The sequence below is a fragment of the Seriola dumerili genome, unplaced genomic scaffold (genome assembly GCF_002260705.1).
Source record: "Seriola dumerili isolate Sdu_G_001 unplaced genomic scaffold, Sdu_1.0 BDQW01000378.1, whole genome shotgun sequence".
Classification (NCBI taxonomy): domain Eukaryota; kingdom Metazoa; phylum Chordata; class Actinopteri; order Carangiformes; family Carangidae; genus Seriola; species Seriola dumerili.
In genome coordinates, this window is record NW_019174633.1 from 1,512,936 (window position 1) to 1,528,305 (window position 15,370).

At 42.8% G+C, this 15,370-nt stretch overlaps 1 protein-coding gene across 1 annotated transcript; it reads right to left on the bottom strand.

The window, feature by feature from the left end:
• Positions 1-11,178: 11,178 nt before the first annotated feature.
• On the bottom strand, positions 11,179-14,637 carry LOC111233187 (iroquois-class homeodomain protein irx-1-B-like). The gene is made up of 5 exons (XM_022760945.1): positions 14,401-14,637; positions 13,372-13,614; positions 12,154-12,949; positions 11,882-11,942; positions 11,179-11,240 (listed from the first exon to the last, which is right to left on the bottom strand). The coding sequence occupies exons 1-5, from the start codon at positions 14,635-14,637 to the stop codon at positions 11,192-11,194; spliced, it is 1,386 nt and encodes a 461-aa protein (XP_022616666.1). The 3' UTR covers positions 11,179-11,191.
• Positions 14,638-15,370: the final 733 nt, after the last annotated feature.

The window sequence follows — 15,370 nt, forward strand, 5'->3', positions numbered from 1 at the left end:
ATATTCAATGAACTACTTATATATTAATATATGGTGTGTTTATAAATTTATGGCATTCTTCCAGTATATATTTCTTAAAGCTCTGCGTTCATTAGACCGTGATTATATCTTTCTAATCTCAGTCCCCTCACATCAATCATTCATTCAAGATGCTTCGCAAGAAAAAAAAAAAAACACATTCTCTCCTTCCTGCATTCAGCTTTAGCTATTATGCAGTAGGTGGGGCATGGGGGTTAATGATAGAAGCATGTTAATGTGAGAGGAGGAGGAGGGCGAAGAACTGCAGAGAGTGTTTGGAAGAGAGGGCCAAACAACTCCAATCACAAGTTCTTTCAATCACAGTGTGCTGCATTTGAATATTTCCTACCTTAAAGTCTGAAATCTATGCAATTTTAATCACTGTTCAACATGTAGATGCTTTTTGAGCCTTCATCTTGTTTTTTTTTTCTATTTTACTTAAAGTATCTCAGTGGGTGGTTCTGATGGGCCCAAATTTAAATGAGAATGCTTTCAACAACCTGAGTGAAAACATGACTTTATTATATCTTGAACCTCGTTCGGGGCGAGGACTCGGGTGGAGAGAAAATAGTTCCACGGAAAGCTAACGTCCCGGCTAACGTTCCACTAGCTTCTGTAGCTCACTGCAGTCTCTCATTAAATTGTTCTTTAACCGGTCTCTCTGCATAAAGGACTGTTTATGGAGTTCACTGTCCACATTCTACAGCTTGCTTTGCTTTGTGATGTCAATTACTTTGTAAGCATACAACAACAACAACAACAACAACAACAACAACAACAACAACAAAAAACTACAGACTTTCCGATACTATGGAGAGAAACCCAACAGTTCAACAATGAGCAGGAAGAAACCAACAGAAGCAGACTCGGGGCTGAGAGGAGAGAAATGTTGTCGTTCTTACATTTAAACACTTTGTAGATGGATGGTTTGAATGAAGGAGACATGAGATTTTAATCAGTGAGCTTTAGAGGTGCTGGTAGGTGGATCTTGTTATACCTTCAAACAGAGCAAGGCTAGCTGTTTCCCCATTTGATGCTAAGCTATGCTAACTGGCAGATGGCTGCAGCCTTATATTAAACAAACGGATATAAAAGTCATTGATCTTCTCATATGACGCTCAACTTTCTTTTATATTTGCTTTGTAAGTCTGACAACAACAAAAACTTTCTTTTTTTTTAAAGAAATGTCTTCAGATTATATCTGCGTGCTCTTTCCTCTGAAACTTTGCTAAAACATAAATCTTGCCCTGTTTTAGCTAAAGTGAATCTTCAGCACGAGGTAACCTTTCCACCTTTCCACCAACGTTTGCTCAGTTAATAAAAGGGAGGGATATTCAGGGAGAAAGAAGGGGACAGAGGAGGACAGGCAATAAATGGATCATGAGGAAAAGGAAAAAGCCCGTTCTTTTCACCACAAGACACGGCCTACAGCGGCTGCCTCTTGTTAAGCACACTAGCACCGACCAAGTACAAGTGCAAACCAGGCCAGATCTGATCCACAAACAAGGCTGCCAACACCAGGTATCTGTCTGACCACTGAGCAGCAGCCATGCTATCTCCTGCTTTCTCTGCTCCTGTCTAATAAGAGCCTCATGGAAGATCTGGAGCTGTTGAACTCTGAGTGGGATACTATAAATGCCCTGGTCTTCCTCATCAATGATGTAAGACACAGGAACAGAGACAAGCTAACCCTCTTAGCCGCTGTGCAGCGTGCGTGAAAGTGTGTGTGTGTGTGTGTGTGTGTGTGTGTGTGTGTGTGTGTGTGAGAGGTGGACGAAGACAGGCTCAGGCAGAGAGGGAGACAGGTTTAGGCTACAGGCAGCTCTTAAGAGTGTGTACAGTTTGCGTTGAGCCCTGGGAGGCCAGCCATATTCCTCCCTATCACTTCCACTTCATTACTCCAGGAGCGGACATACATTATTCAGCTCTTCAAGCCTCAGTCCACAGGGACCGATAGAGCCTTTAACAAACACTTTGACCCACCTTAACTCACCCACTGATCCTGTCTGTTATCCTATCTATTTATTTGTCAGTATCTCTTTTGGTCTGACTTGATTTCTGTTCTTTGCTCTTTATGCCCAGTTGTTTTCGAACACTTTTCTGGCCAGTCATTTTTACAGTGCAAAAAATAATGATTGCAAAATTAAATAGTTTTTTCCCTTAAATTTTCTTTTCTTTTCATCTGACTTTATTAAAACACAATATGTATAAAAGGACTGAGGTGGTAAACCCTCCTTTTGCTACAGACTGAGCCTGCACATTTGATAGTGAGAAAATATAGAAGTGACCATAAAGCATTGTTAATACAGCAAATATTTTAAAAATGACATATTTCACATAGTTTTATATCTTATATGATATGCCACAATATACTCACAGACAAGGAAATGTACAATACATTATGTTAGCTGTGTTTTGGATCAATTAGAGCGTCCCTGTTAGCATTCACAAGCTACACACTTTTATATAAGTAACTAAAATACATAAAATAAAAGGATCCCCACCTTCTCTTGCTGCTACATCAATAATTATAATCCAATAGTTTAATACATAATTCTGAAATGGGTCATTCTGCACAATGAGTACTTTTACCTTTGATACTCTAAGTACTTTGATGATAATACTTTTGTACTTTTACTTTTACTCAGGTAAGAGATCGGAGTATTTCTTCCTTCAGTCCATAATCATGTTCATGAGTAATTCTCTTAAATTAGGAAAAGTCATGAAGAATCAAGGTGATAAAACAATCTCGTAAAAGTATATGGCCGGACCATTTGCTGCATTCCATTCCCCTACTGTCTCTCCACTGGTCCTGTCAAATAAAGGCATGAAATGGTCAAAAAAGTATATGTGTTGAGTTGTTATTACAGGGATCTGCAGAACATAAGCATTAAATCATGATTAAACCTTTGTAATCTAAGTCCGTGGTTAAAAAAGCCCAATGATAACCATGAATGATTTGGATTTCATGAAAGAATTTCAGTAAGATAAATGGAAGTTAAAAAGGGAATAATCCTACAAATCCTAGAAAACCATTTAATCTGTGAGTTTCCACTTTAGACTCTTAAATTGGGGAATACCATGAAAAAAGGCTCAGAGCTATATTTCCTCCTCAGTGCTTCACACGACCACTGCAGCACCCTGCTTGGACCTCAGGTGCCATCATCTGGCGGTTTAAGGAACTACAACCTTATTGTGGTGGTTTGTGTGTGTGCGTGTGTATGTGGCGGTGTTAGCCTCAGGGTGCAGTGGGCTCAACTTGCAGTTACTATTGACCAGGGTGAAAAGGTCACCCACAATTTTGTGACCGACCGAAGGCAACACAGTAGGTCTGCTTGTCTGCATGTCTGCACTGTGAGTGAGGCTGCAGATTTCATGTTACATCTCTGATCGGACCTCCCAGGACTCTTTGGCCACCAGCAGCGTTCCAGCTGAACATCACACACTCCTGAGTGAACACTTTTTGTTTCACTGGTTTTGCTACATCTTAATCAGCTTGTGATTTTTTTTTTTTTTTTGTCACATTCCTACAATATTCACATCAGCAAAGATTAAATGCCATAATGTTGGTTACAGATTAGAAGTCAATTTACTCCTTGTGTCACACAGAAAATAGAATACAGACTGAAGATCTTGACTATTGTATCAGTCTTCATTCTCCAGTGATAATTCATTTGTCACTTTCCCATTAAACGCTGCTGAGTGTCTGATCTCCTGATTCCGCGTCTGCAGAGCCCTGCAGCTCCCGCCAGCCTCTTACTGTTTGCCATGACTGATCACGTATCATCAAACACTATTCCACAAAGTATTAATCCACACCAAATGCTCAAAAACTCATGCTATGCGGTTGACAGAGAGTTGCATGTGATAGCAGTCGATTAAGTGCTTCTTTCTGGAGCGATGACATTCCCCGGAGAGGAGCGGGGCAATAATTTCCTCAGATTGCCCCTGTGGGAACGTGGCTGCTGGTTTTCTGTGTCCACTCCAATCACATCACTAATGGAGAGGCGGGTAAGCATCTGTGACAGTGGGAAACCAGATCTCTGCTCCCCTAGTGTGTGTGTGTGTGTGTGTGTGTGTGTCTGTGTGTGTGTGTGCCTTGCAGATAAACAGTTGGCAGGTTTCCCCTTTCTCTGTGCACGTGCATGAACACACGCACATATCTAAGGGGGTGGGGGGTGTGGGGGGTGCAAGCTGGACAGGGTTAATATACTCCATTAAGCTCTATTACCCTAAATGACTTGGGCAGATGAATGAGGACTCATATTACTCTACAACCGTGTGTGTGTGTGTGTGTATGTGTGCACATGTGTAATTAAACTGTGAAGATATGTGACCCATGAGTCATCTATCATTATGCACAAAGTGAAAGACAGCCGAGGGGGTTTAACACTCTGCTTTTCTGTACACTTCCACAATCCATATCTTATCTTGTAATATTTATCTGTTATTATCTATTGTTGCCAGTATGTTGACAACATTTCAACAGTTTTTTTTTTTTTTAAACAAATCAATTTACTTCAAGAATTTTCTACAAACTAGAGTCTTTTTTTCTTCTTCATTTTTTACAGCATCCTGCTTTATATTGTGTTCTTTCGTGATGACAGACACTAATTTCTAAAAAATAATAATCTTCATACAAGTCAGTGTGTTTAAAAGCAGGTTGGGATAATTTTCCTGCATGGGCAGAAAACGCCATTCTAAAATTAAAACGTAGCAGTGTGGATGTAGCCTATGAGCCATCAGCTATGCCAGCAGCTCTGTCGGGCTGTACTTAGGGTTAAATGCTAACATCAGCATGCTAACATGTTCACAATGACAATGCTAACATGCTGCTGTTTAGCAGGTATAATGTTTGACATCTTAGTTTAGCATGTTAGCGTCATAGTTTAGTGTGTTAGCATGCTAACATTTGTTAAAAGTGTTAACCTTGTGGTATCACTAGAGGAAAAGTCATCAATGTAATTTGGATAAGTGAATCAGGAGCCGTAAATGCTGGTTCAGATTTTGTGTCAATCCATCTGGTAGATGCTGAGATATTTCACTTGACTCGAAGTGAAAACATATCGCAAGAGGAATCGTCAAGAGATCGCCAGTGTCTGTACAAAATGACCGACCATGTGACCGACACTGCCTCCCTCCAGTCATGTTGCTTGCGTGGCTAAAGATATGTCAATGTAGTTAAATCATTTTAACCTGAGTACAATACAAATCAATTTATTTCAAGAACATTCTTGAACCAAAGGACTTTTTTTTTCATGATTGTATTGCAGTATTGTGCTTGTTCTCTTTCTTCTGTCTTCTCTAAAGTTGTGGACACTGTTGCTAAGTTTTTTTATTTTTCTTCTTTAAAAATATTGATTTTCAGGGCTAAATGATAAACAAAAACATTTGATGAAGATTTTACAAACTGAGATACTAAAGACAGAAATCACCACAAGACCACATATGAACTGATTTTGTGCAGCTTCTCCGTACCGCACTATAATACATCAGGGAGTCTCAATGGATGCTGAACAAAGACTCAGCGAGTCCTCAGGCCCCTCTGGACGCTCACAGCAGTTCACTAAGCTAAGTTGCTATGCTATAACAAACCAGTGGATAAACATTGTTTCAAAATGGCTGAAAGGAGCCAGTGATGCGAACGCTCAACCACGAACCCTCCCTCTGTCCTAATCTGCTTCTTCCTGCAGATTATTGCTATGAATGGGCAAACAAGAGAAAAGACTTATCACTCCCACCCTTTCATAGTATTTGTTGTGTGTATTTTCCCTGTATATTAAATTTGTCTCCTTTTAAAGGCATTGACGATGTTTGCTATTTGTCTGTACGGTACTCGCAGCTGCAACACGACAATAAACGCAGCACTCGGTAAACTCAGTATTGTGGCGCTTGTTGAATTACCCATGAGTTTTGATACTTTGCTTTTGTGTACACGCTTAATTCCACTAATCCCTATGGAGGAACAGTGAATGGCGTAAATTCCCTATGATATCTTGTCTAGGCTAAACATTTGCTCACTTACGTATACATTGGGTACAGAAAATTATTCTTTTGACGACATTACAACAGATTTAACCCAGTGCCCCGATTATCCTGCAATGACATGTATTAGCTTCATTGCGTTGGGAGGTACATTTCCATTTCAAATTACAGCTCAGCAGCTAGCATGCGCTCACACAAACACACACACACACACACACACACACACACACGGATCAAAATGATTTTTTGTTGGCAGCTCTAGTCTGGAGCTTTCGTAGTATAGAATTAATTATAGTGGGTTGTTTTGCAGTAGGATAAATGCTTCATTTCTACATTTTAACTGCAGAAATACATCAAAAATTCAAGAAATATTAACTTGCATGTTCATTATTTCTTTAACTGTGTGTCAGGCTCTTTCTTCTTCGAGCCCCTTGAGGTCAAGCTCTGTAAAGCCTATTTGGCAATCAAACACTGTCCCTCCCTAACCCTCTTTTTCCTCCTTTCTCCGCACACACCTCTCTTGCCCTCTTTCTCTTGCCTCGGCCCTTTCTCTGCCTCATCGCCCTCCCTTGTCTCTTTCTGTCCGGCTGGCCCTCTCAGCGGGGACTATACAGCCCTAACTTGTCTACACTTACCCCCTGTGTTGACTGACCAATGGGGCCGTCGCACAGAGAGTCCCTCCTTTAGCGCTCCGCCATTCTCCCCGAGTCAGCTCATGCGCTCTGTTTTCACGACCTCTGAGGGCCCCAGGCCATGGCAACAGTGGCAGGAATGTCAGGAGTGATTGGCAGGATAAAGAGCGCAGCGCCTCTCTCCTGCACAAGCGGATTTGAGACACTTTGAGGGGCGAACAATGGCGGATTTGGGCTTGATTGGATCACTGATGAGCTGATGACTGTCAAAAGAGCACGTCGTCTTTACATAAGCCTGATTATCTCTGCGTGGCGGAGGAGCGGAGAAGAGTAGGAGGGGTAACCGCTGTAGGAGGGAGGGAGGGGGCTGACTGGCAGGGAGTTCACCCCCATGCAGAGTCCCGATGCGCACACGAGGGCCAGGCTACAAGGCCCGGACGGCTCTCATCCACTGGGGGCCTTTAACAAATCTATTCAGGCAACCAGGGGCCCTCATACATGTGGCCATAATCACAGGAGGATGGCTAAAGGGTGGGAGTGTGAGGGGGATGACACATGGAGGTAATCATTGTTCAACCCCGGACCATCCCATCAAGACGACAGAGGAGCAGAGAGAGAAAGAACGAGGGAAGGATATATATAGAGAGCGAGATGGTGACAGAAAGGAGCAGTGGGACAGGCAAATCAAAGACAAATCCCCTCCATAATCTGCCTCTTTAATAGGGATTAGACCTCACCAAAGAGTCTATATCAGAATACCAAAGCTCCAATGAAGACTCTGTTCACACTGAGAGTTTGAGGGGCTGATACGACTCTAAAAACTCCACAGAGAGAGTTTTATTCAGGAGTATTAGCACTGGTTGTTTTCCTCACTTGCGGCTTTTTTTACAGTGTGTACCAGCTCTATTTTTTGAAAAGTTTCGGGGCAGGTTGGGTGACAAACTACCAACATGAAGCCTAAACTTGAAACTCTGAAGAAGTTCTAGCTGCACCCGCCAGAAAACACTAATCATATTTTGGATCTGCTCACTTTTTCCACTCCTTTCATAACAAAGCATGTTTTGGGCACGCTGTGTAGCTGATTAAACGGCTATTTGATGTCATTTTCAGCCCCATCATGCTAAGCTCACTGATTTCCAACTTTGAAAGAATAACATATTGTTTGGGTACTTGGAAGAACAGTAGCGCGGTCTGGCTGGGATGAAGTGTAGAAAAAGTGAAGAGCGTATAAGAGAGAGAGAGAGCGGCTGATATTCTCCTCCGCCGTGCTGATGGCAGTCTGTCAGAGTTGGCAGAGGAAGTGAAAATGGCCTCAAGTGTCTGGCTTCCTTCCATGCTGTTCTCACATCAATGACAGCTCTCACTGCATCATCTCTCTCTCTCTCTCTCTCTCTCTCTCTCTCTCTCTCTCTCTCTCTCATTTGCTCTCTTTAGACGCAAGTTTGCTTTCTCTATCTCTTGTTTTCCGACTCTTTCTCTCTGTGAAAGGATGTGTGGGCGGGTGAACGGAGGGATGGATGGATGAATTAAGATCCACAGACTTTTGAGTGAGGAGAAAAATCTGCAGCACCTGAAAACAAAGTCCCGACTTATCCCCCCCCCACACACACACACACACACACACACCTCATACACACGTGTGTCAGGTTTAAAGTCGTAATTCTGCATTTTAGGAAACTCTGAAAGTTAGTTGAGAAGACCGATACCACTCCCATAGCTAACACCAGCAGCTGGTTGGCTTAGCTTATCACAGAGCCAACAGGAGGGAACAGCTGACCTGGCCCTGTGCATAGGTAACAAATCACCTACCAGCAGCTCTAAAGCTCACTCATCAACACATTATATTTTGTATGTTTAACCCACAGATAAACTGACATGTGAAATTTCGTTTTTCTGGGGTTTGTGTGTCGTCTAATTCCCAGAAAGAAACCGAATCTCCAAAAATGGAAGAATTCAGCGCACGTCCGTGATGAAAGGCGACTCATGAATTAATGTAATGATAAATAAAAACAATGCAATGGACTTCCATTTAAATAACTGATTACACTTTGAGAAGTGAGCACCAAACTTTGCATTAGTTTGACACTGCACATTGGGATGTTCACACTGAATCACTTACAGACAGCAGAGTGTACTAGAGCCGAGGTAATGGTTGTATAAGTTAATGTAAATTTTGATAATGGTCAAATCTTGATCCTATCTGTAGTGATTTCGGTACGAGGTTAGAAGAGGAGCACGTACATTTTCCTCACATGCACCGTCATGATTTGAGGCCTTTGTGATAGTGACTGTGCGTCTTTTCAGTCCGACATCAAGATACAAATTTGTTTCCTGCATGAAAAGTTTAAATTTGGTCTCACTGAGATTGAACTGGATGTGCAGCTGCTAAAGCCAATATATGAAATCTGACTTGGTACGGATAGAGTGAATATGTTATAATGTCTAACTGTGAAAACCACACATCTCCAAATCACCACTGTGCATCGTGTTTTCATCTTAGTGATGATGTATTCATCAGATCAGTAAACGGTTTACTTACTGTATCTAAAGAAGTAGGATCATTCTCTCCACCCTGAAAGCAAGACTTGCAGTTTATCCAAACAAAAAAAATAAAAAATCACTAAATTTGGAGATACACGCTTCTCAGCAACAGTATGCAAAGTGAGCGTGCTGGATAATGTTTTTGGGTTGATGCTGGTGTGTTTGTTTGCATTAACAATTGGTGGGAATATAGAAGTGACTTTGCAGAAAGGTTTAGTGTGAGTGACAGTCGTACTCCTCATACTGCTCTTCTTTCTCTGAGAGTGAGGTGGCAGCATTGAGTCACATCTCCAGTGTGAATCCGTCAGTGGCCGTCTGACGCCTGCTCAAATCACCAGTCCACTGTGTACTTTACATGACATGTATACATCGACCACAGCGCTTAGCAAACGGTATCAGAGTAAATACACAAGCAACACTTCAGTTCAGTTAACTGTTGATATTCAGCTGTTAAACTAGACAAGATCTTCAAGCACAACGCCACAGTTTTAACCTAACTCCAACCATCTCAGTAATCTAATCCAAACACTGAACATCCGTAGACTTCATCAGTATTTAAACACCTCAACAAGCATTTTACTGAAAGGCCATCGCCACCTGACAGAAAGCTGACTACCAACACCGGACTGTCAAAATAAAACGTGACCAAATATAAAACTTTAAATTATTTGCAGAAGACTAACTTTAAGTCTAAGTTTTGTCAGTACATGAACCTGAGGCTGCATGGGCCCCTCGAGAGGCCAGAGGACCCCAAAGTCTGCGCCATGCATGATCTGCTGCTAAACCAAGCACAAGACCACCGCTTTGAGAAATACTCTCTATTAGCAGCACTAAGACCCCCCATCACCCTCTCTCTCTCTCTCGCTCTTTCTCCTCTTTAAATTACCCCCTGTCTTTGGGCCTGTGAACGTCAAGGATGGCTCAGAATGACACCCCCCACCCCCACCTCCCATCCACCTCCCCCTGAGCTGCCGCCCCCATACTGGCTGCTGGCCTTTCCTGCCGTCTGATCCATATTTCAGAGGCGGCAGTGGTGGCACTGAGGGGGTATAATCCAACATTAAAGCAAGGAGGCCTGGGCTGAAAGCACAGGCGCAGGTTCATAAGGTCCTGGAAATCTTCAATTTCAATTTCCGCAGCGTTTGCAGTGGCTTCCAAGGCGCTGGCGTAAGTCTCAGAGTTTTGGCGAGAGTGCAGGTTTCAATGAGGGCGAGACTTTTTCTTACAAAAAAAAAAAAAGGGCTGACACTGCACGGTTAGGTTGGCAAGAAGAGAGTGAAACTAACTAGACACAGGGACCAAAGGGTCAATTAAAAGGTGGGTACACTGTGATCGCCATTAATCAAGTGGGAATCAATAGTATTTTGTGTCTGTATTATATTATATTTTCATATAGATCCTTAAAATACCCAATTTGCTGCGACTTCACACATTTTTAGAGGGAGAGAAAAAAAATTGTTAGAATAATTATAATCACATTAAAACTGATCTGATATCTATCTGATATATGATATAGCCGACTGTGAAATGACATCATAAAAATCTTGATCAACCTTAAAAAAAAGGAGATTAAAACTCTGTGACAATAAAAATCAAGAAGTTGAAGTCACCTTTACGTCCCCACTCCATCACTTTTTCTCCTGATTTTTGACTCGACCATGAACAATTTCTATTTAGTTACAATGAAAAAAGTCTCAAATAATAAATGACTATAATGACATTTATTTAGTTCCCAAAAAATATATTCTTTAAAGACAAATTCATATCCTGTATTTACAATTTTCAAGGTTTCCATTCACAACAGAGGAGGCGAAGAAAAAAAAACATAGGACATAAAAAGAGAGATACAAGCAAATCTGTGACAAAAACAACCATCTCTTTTGCATGTAGAAGCTAAACAGTAATACTATGACAGGTGGCCCTGCCGGAAAAACCAAAAAAATAGCCTTCGTTAAAGAGTTCTCCGTTAAATAAAATTACTCCTGTCTTCTTCTTTTTTTTCTTTCTTGGTCTTCTCATAATGTTGTTGTCAGAACTCGCTGTGATGTTGTCCCATGGTGAGGTCTGAGGACAGAGGACAAAAAGAAAAGAGGTGAAATAAGTGAAAATGAGTCTAGGAAAACAGTCAGAAAGGTGTTGATGTTTTCTTCCTTTATATAAAAAAAAGCACATTTCCATTTATAGACATTTCAAAATAATTAGCCGGTTTTAACACTGTGATTTTAGTTTTTCAAGATCCTCTGAAACCATGTTAATCTGGATTTATGCAGATTAAAAAACACCATGGTTAAATTGTTTTATGTCTTTTCACCCTCCACTTCATTCATGATGTTGCTATCAGCGTTTTCTTTGACATACATTAGCTGCATTCACTGAGGGGGCGTGAATAAATGGCGGCAGATTATTTAAATGACATAGGTGGCGATAACTCAGTTGTTGGGGTGGGGGGGGGGGTAGATGGAGTGGGGGGTGTACGGGAGTGTGAAGGGGGGGGGGGGCGCAGGATATATTAGACTGCTGCCTGACGAGGCGTTAAAGTGGGGGACTCAATCACATGATTTATGTGCTGAGGTCTGCCTCTCCCGCCCAGTCAGGTGTAGCAGTGTTTACCTCCCCTTTAAGGTTCATTTAGCAGAAGACATGTGGAAAGAAATTGAGGTTGATAATGTCGTGATGCCAAATTGATTTCAAATGCATGAGGTTACCTGTCAGTGATCAGCTGGAACGGGGACTTCAGGGAGTCAGGCCTGTGGTCGCTCTCTTCGTCTGCAAAAAGAAGAAAAGCAATGTGTTTATTTAGCAATTCATTGGTTAGAATTATTTTTTAAATTTAATTTGCAAATTATTATTTTTGTCCTGTAGATAATTGCTTTTTTGGATCCGTTCTTGTTGCCATTTACGCATTAAAGTAACTGCTGAGGCCTGTTCAGTAAACACATGAATTGCAGAGGGTCGTACAGTTAAATGAAGTCCATACCATCTCTTTTTGGACTGAAGCTTCCTGACGACTCTACATCACTGTCATCCTCCGTCCCCGAAGTTCCAGGGCCCGCCGCAGCCGCCGATCGTGCGTCGTGACGCGCAGCCGGCACCGCACCGTGGAGAGGCAGGTGTCCGGCCGGTGCCCCGCCGAGGAGCGATCTCATGTTCAAAAGAGAGTTGGCGTTCAGAAAAGCCGCGTTGGCCCAGTTGTGCAGCTTGCCAATCTGGCATGTATATATCCCATGACCCGGGAGCAATGCCGGGTGGCCGGCGGAGGCCAAAGCCGGGTGATGCGCATGGGCCGCCGGAGAAGGTTTGTGAGAGCTGTCGGGGGCCGTGGCGGTCTCAGCCAAGGACCAGATTTTGGGTTTGCTCTGTGGTGGTCTCTGGCACTCCTGTCTGCTGGGAGAATGATCCACTGCGAGTTTGACAACAGGCGGTTTATTGAGAGAAATAGCAGCCTCCACCCCTCTCAGGCCCTCCACTGAAAGCGTCCTGCTGCTCTCCGAGCTCTTCGGCTCCGAGGCCTGCTCTCTGGCGGGCAGGCCCGCCTCGCCCTCTACTTTCCCGGAGCTCTGCTCCTCTGCTCGCTCCTCCTCGGGTCTCTCGATATCCACAGTTTCCAAATCGATTTCCTCTTCTTCGTCTTCGTCGTCGCTGCCGTTCTTGCCGTGCTCGTCCTCGTTGTCGCTGCTGAAGATGCGGCCGTCACGGTCCTCGGCGCTGCGGCCCCAGGTTACCTTGTTCTCCTTCTTCAGGCGTCTGCGGGCGTTGGCGAACCACGTCGACACCTGGAAAATGAAAACAAATTTTTCCACACATTATAAATCAAATACACTTGTTTGATGATGCGTGGCGGGAAACTGTGAAATGATTAAATATGCAAAACGCTGATTCTTCTTCGCCCGTTTCACTAATTCGTTATAATTACTGAAAGAGCTGTGAGACAATAACTGCCTGGAGACTTTTCATCGTCAGGGTGGAAGTGTAACTTTAAAGTGTCAATCACAGCTGGTGACTGTGTTGTCATAACAAGTAACGTCACAAGTAGGTTAATGAAGTATTGTTCTTGTAGATAAGAAGACATGACCTTTAAAAACAAGCAAACAGTCGTTTATTATCCTCATGTGTGGAGACTGGAGCTGTTGTTATGGGCTCATTTTTTGAAACCTTTAATGCCAAGTCACATCTGACACATGAACACACTTCCCACCTGTGTGAGTGTCATCCGGGTGATGATAGCCAGCATGATCTTCTCTCCTTTGGTCGGGTAGGGGTTCTTCTGGTGCTCCTGCAGCCAGGCCTTAAGGGTGCTCGTGGTCTCCCGCGTGGCCGTCTTGGCCCTGGACGGATCCCCATATGGATACTGGCCGTACGGGTAGAAGCCCTGAGCGGCGTGGACAGGCAGGGAGGCTGGGTGGGAGCCCGGGCTCTCCTTCAACTCATACTGGGAGCCCTGAAATGTTCATGGAGAGAGAGAGGTGGCAACTTGTTGAGCGACTCGTCTTGAACTCATTTCCTCTTAAAGTTCAAGGAATACGTTAAAAAAAAAAAGAAAAAGACGTTTGATTTCTTATTTGTGCAGCTAAAAAGTTTTTTAAAGTTTCAATGTCTCTTAAATTTGACACCAAATATTATCATGCAACAAAGAGTTAGACATGAATTAATAAAACCGATTAAAATATTTTTATTTACTAAAGTTGCAGCATTTTTAAATTATATTTAAATATTGCTATTTTTGTTTAGAACAAATAAAGAATACAATTAATTTCTAATCAGTAGGTTATTAATTAATAATGGTGTTTTTCTCATTAATACATGCATTTTTTTCCTAAAACATAATTAAGCTCAAATTATCAGTGATTGTTGTGGTGTTTTTCCCACATGATTTACATAATTTACAGAAAAGAAAAGAAAAAGTCTGAACCTAAAATTTTGAAGTTTAGTCTTGTGCTTCCAAAGATGGAGGATTTCTCTGTGTAACCCTTCAGTATTTTTGCCATACACACCTACACACACTGAGTGAATTGTTAAACAGACAATTGGCGGATCGGATTTAATAAAAATTATTAGGCTGTTTATTAACGATTCTGCAGAAAAGGAACGAGCTGATATGTCAGTCACTTTGAGCCACTGGTTAATTGCGTATTATTTAACGATAGATGAAAGATGAGCCTGTGAGGACTCTGTCATTAACAGCTGAGCTGCTTCAGTCTTCAGTCAAACAAGTATCAACTCTCACCATCTGGGATATGAGGGCGAGGTCTGTGGCTCCGCTGTACGGCAGAAAGGCACTGTAGTTGTGAGCCGCCCATGGGCTCCCGTACATCCCCAGCATAGAGCCGACAGCTGCGGCGGTAGCGGACGAGCTCACGCCGCCCTCGGTGCCTCCTTCCCGGGCAGAGGCCGGCCGCTCGCCGCCGTACACCTCATGGGAGGCACTGAGGAACTGGGGGTACCCCAGCTGAGGGAAAGACATGTCCGGAGAACGCGTACAGTAAAATCTCCCCCAAAGTGAAAGTCACACAACAGCAAGAGGAGGCAGGTAAAACAAAAAGAGAAAGTAGGAATCCCCAGAAAAAAAAGAAGAAGAGGAGGATGAAGGGGGTGTCTAAATCACCAGAGTCCCCCTTTTTTCTGAAACTGTCAAGCTTCTCTCCGCTGACCCGGAGTTGTGTCAGAGCCGCAGTTTGGCACCTCGAGTGCGGAGTGATGCGTGTGTCTGGCCGCAGGAGCTTCTGGATGTGGAGCTGACTGACTGATTGGCAGCCTACTTAAGCACCAAGCTCCTCCTATGCCCGGGGCAGGCGATTAGTGCATTGGTTAGCCTAGGTCGTGTGTGTGTGTGTGTGTGTGTGTGTGTGGTGTGTGTGTGTGTGTGTGTGTGTGTGTGTGTGTGTGTGTGTGTGTGTGTGTGTGTGTGTGTGTGTGTGTGTGATCTAATTTCTGCAGTCTTCACTACAGAAATGGAAGCGTGTGAAGTGTGTGCATGTGTGTATTTGCCTTTTTAGTGGTCACTATGGTTTTATTTCACAAATGCACCAAAAGAGTCCCAGTGTTGAGCTCATATTGTTATTGATAAAAGCCTGAGTTACTAGAATTTAGAAGAAATGCACAAATACCCACAATGATGATAATAATAAGATAAAGTAGCATAAAAATATGAACAACTGTTGCACTCTCAAGCATATTTTAGGCGTCATTTTTTTCCC

What these genes read in the sequence shown, in the direction of transcription:
- LOC111233187 (XM_022760945.1), bottom strand. Translation starts at nt 14,637, where the DNA reads ATGTCTTTCCCTCAGCTGGGGTACCCCCAGTTCCTCAGTGCCTCCCAT. An exon ending in TCGCCCTCATATCCCAGATG is followed by an intron (nt 13,615 to 14,400) that starts GTGAGAGTTGAT and finishes TGAACATTTCAG; the next exon opens with GGCTCCCAGTATGAGTTGAA. An exon ending in CCCGGATGACACTCACACAG is followed by an intron (nt 12,950 to 13,371) that starts GTGGGAAGTGTG and finishes TTCATTTTCCAG; the next exon opens with GTGTCGACGTGGTTCGCCAA.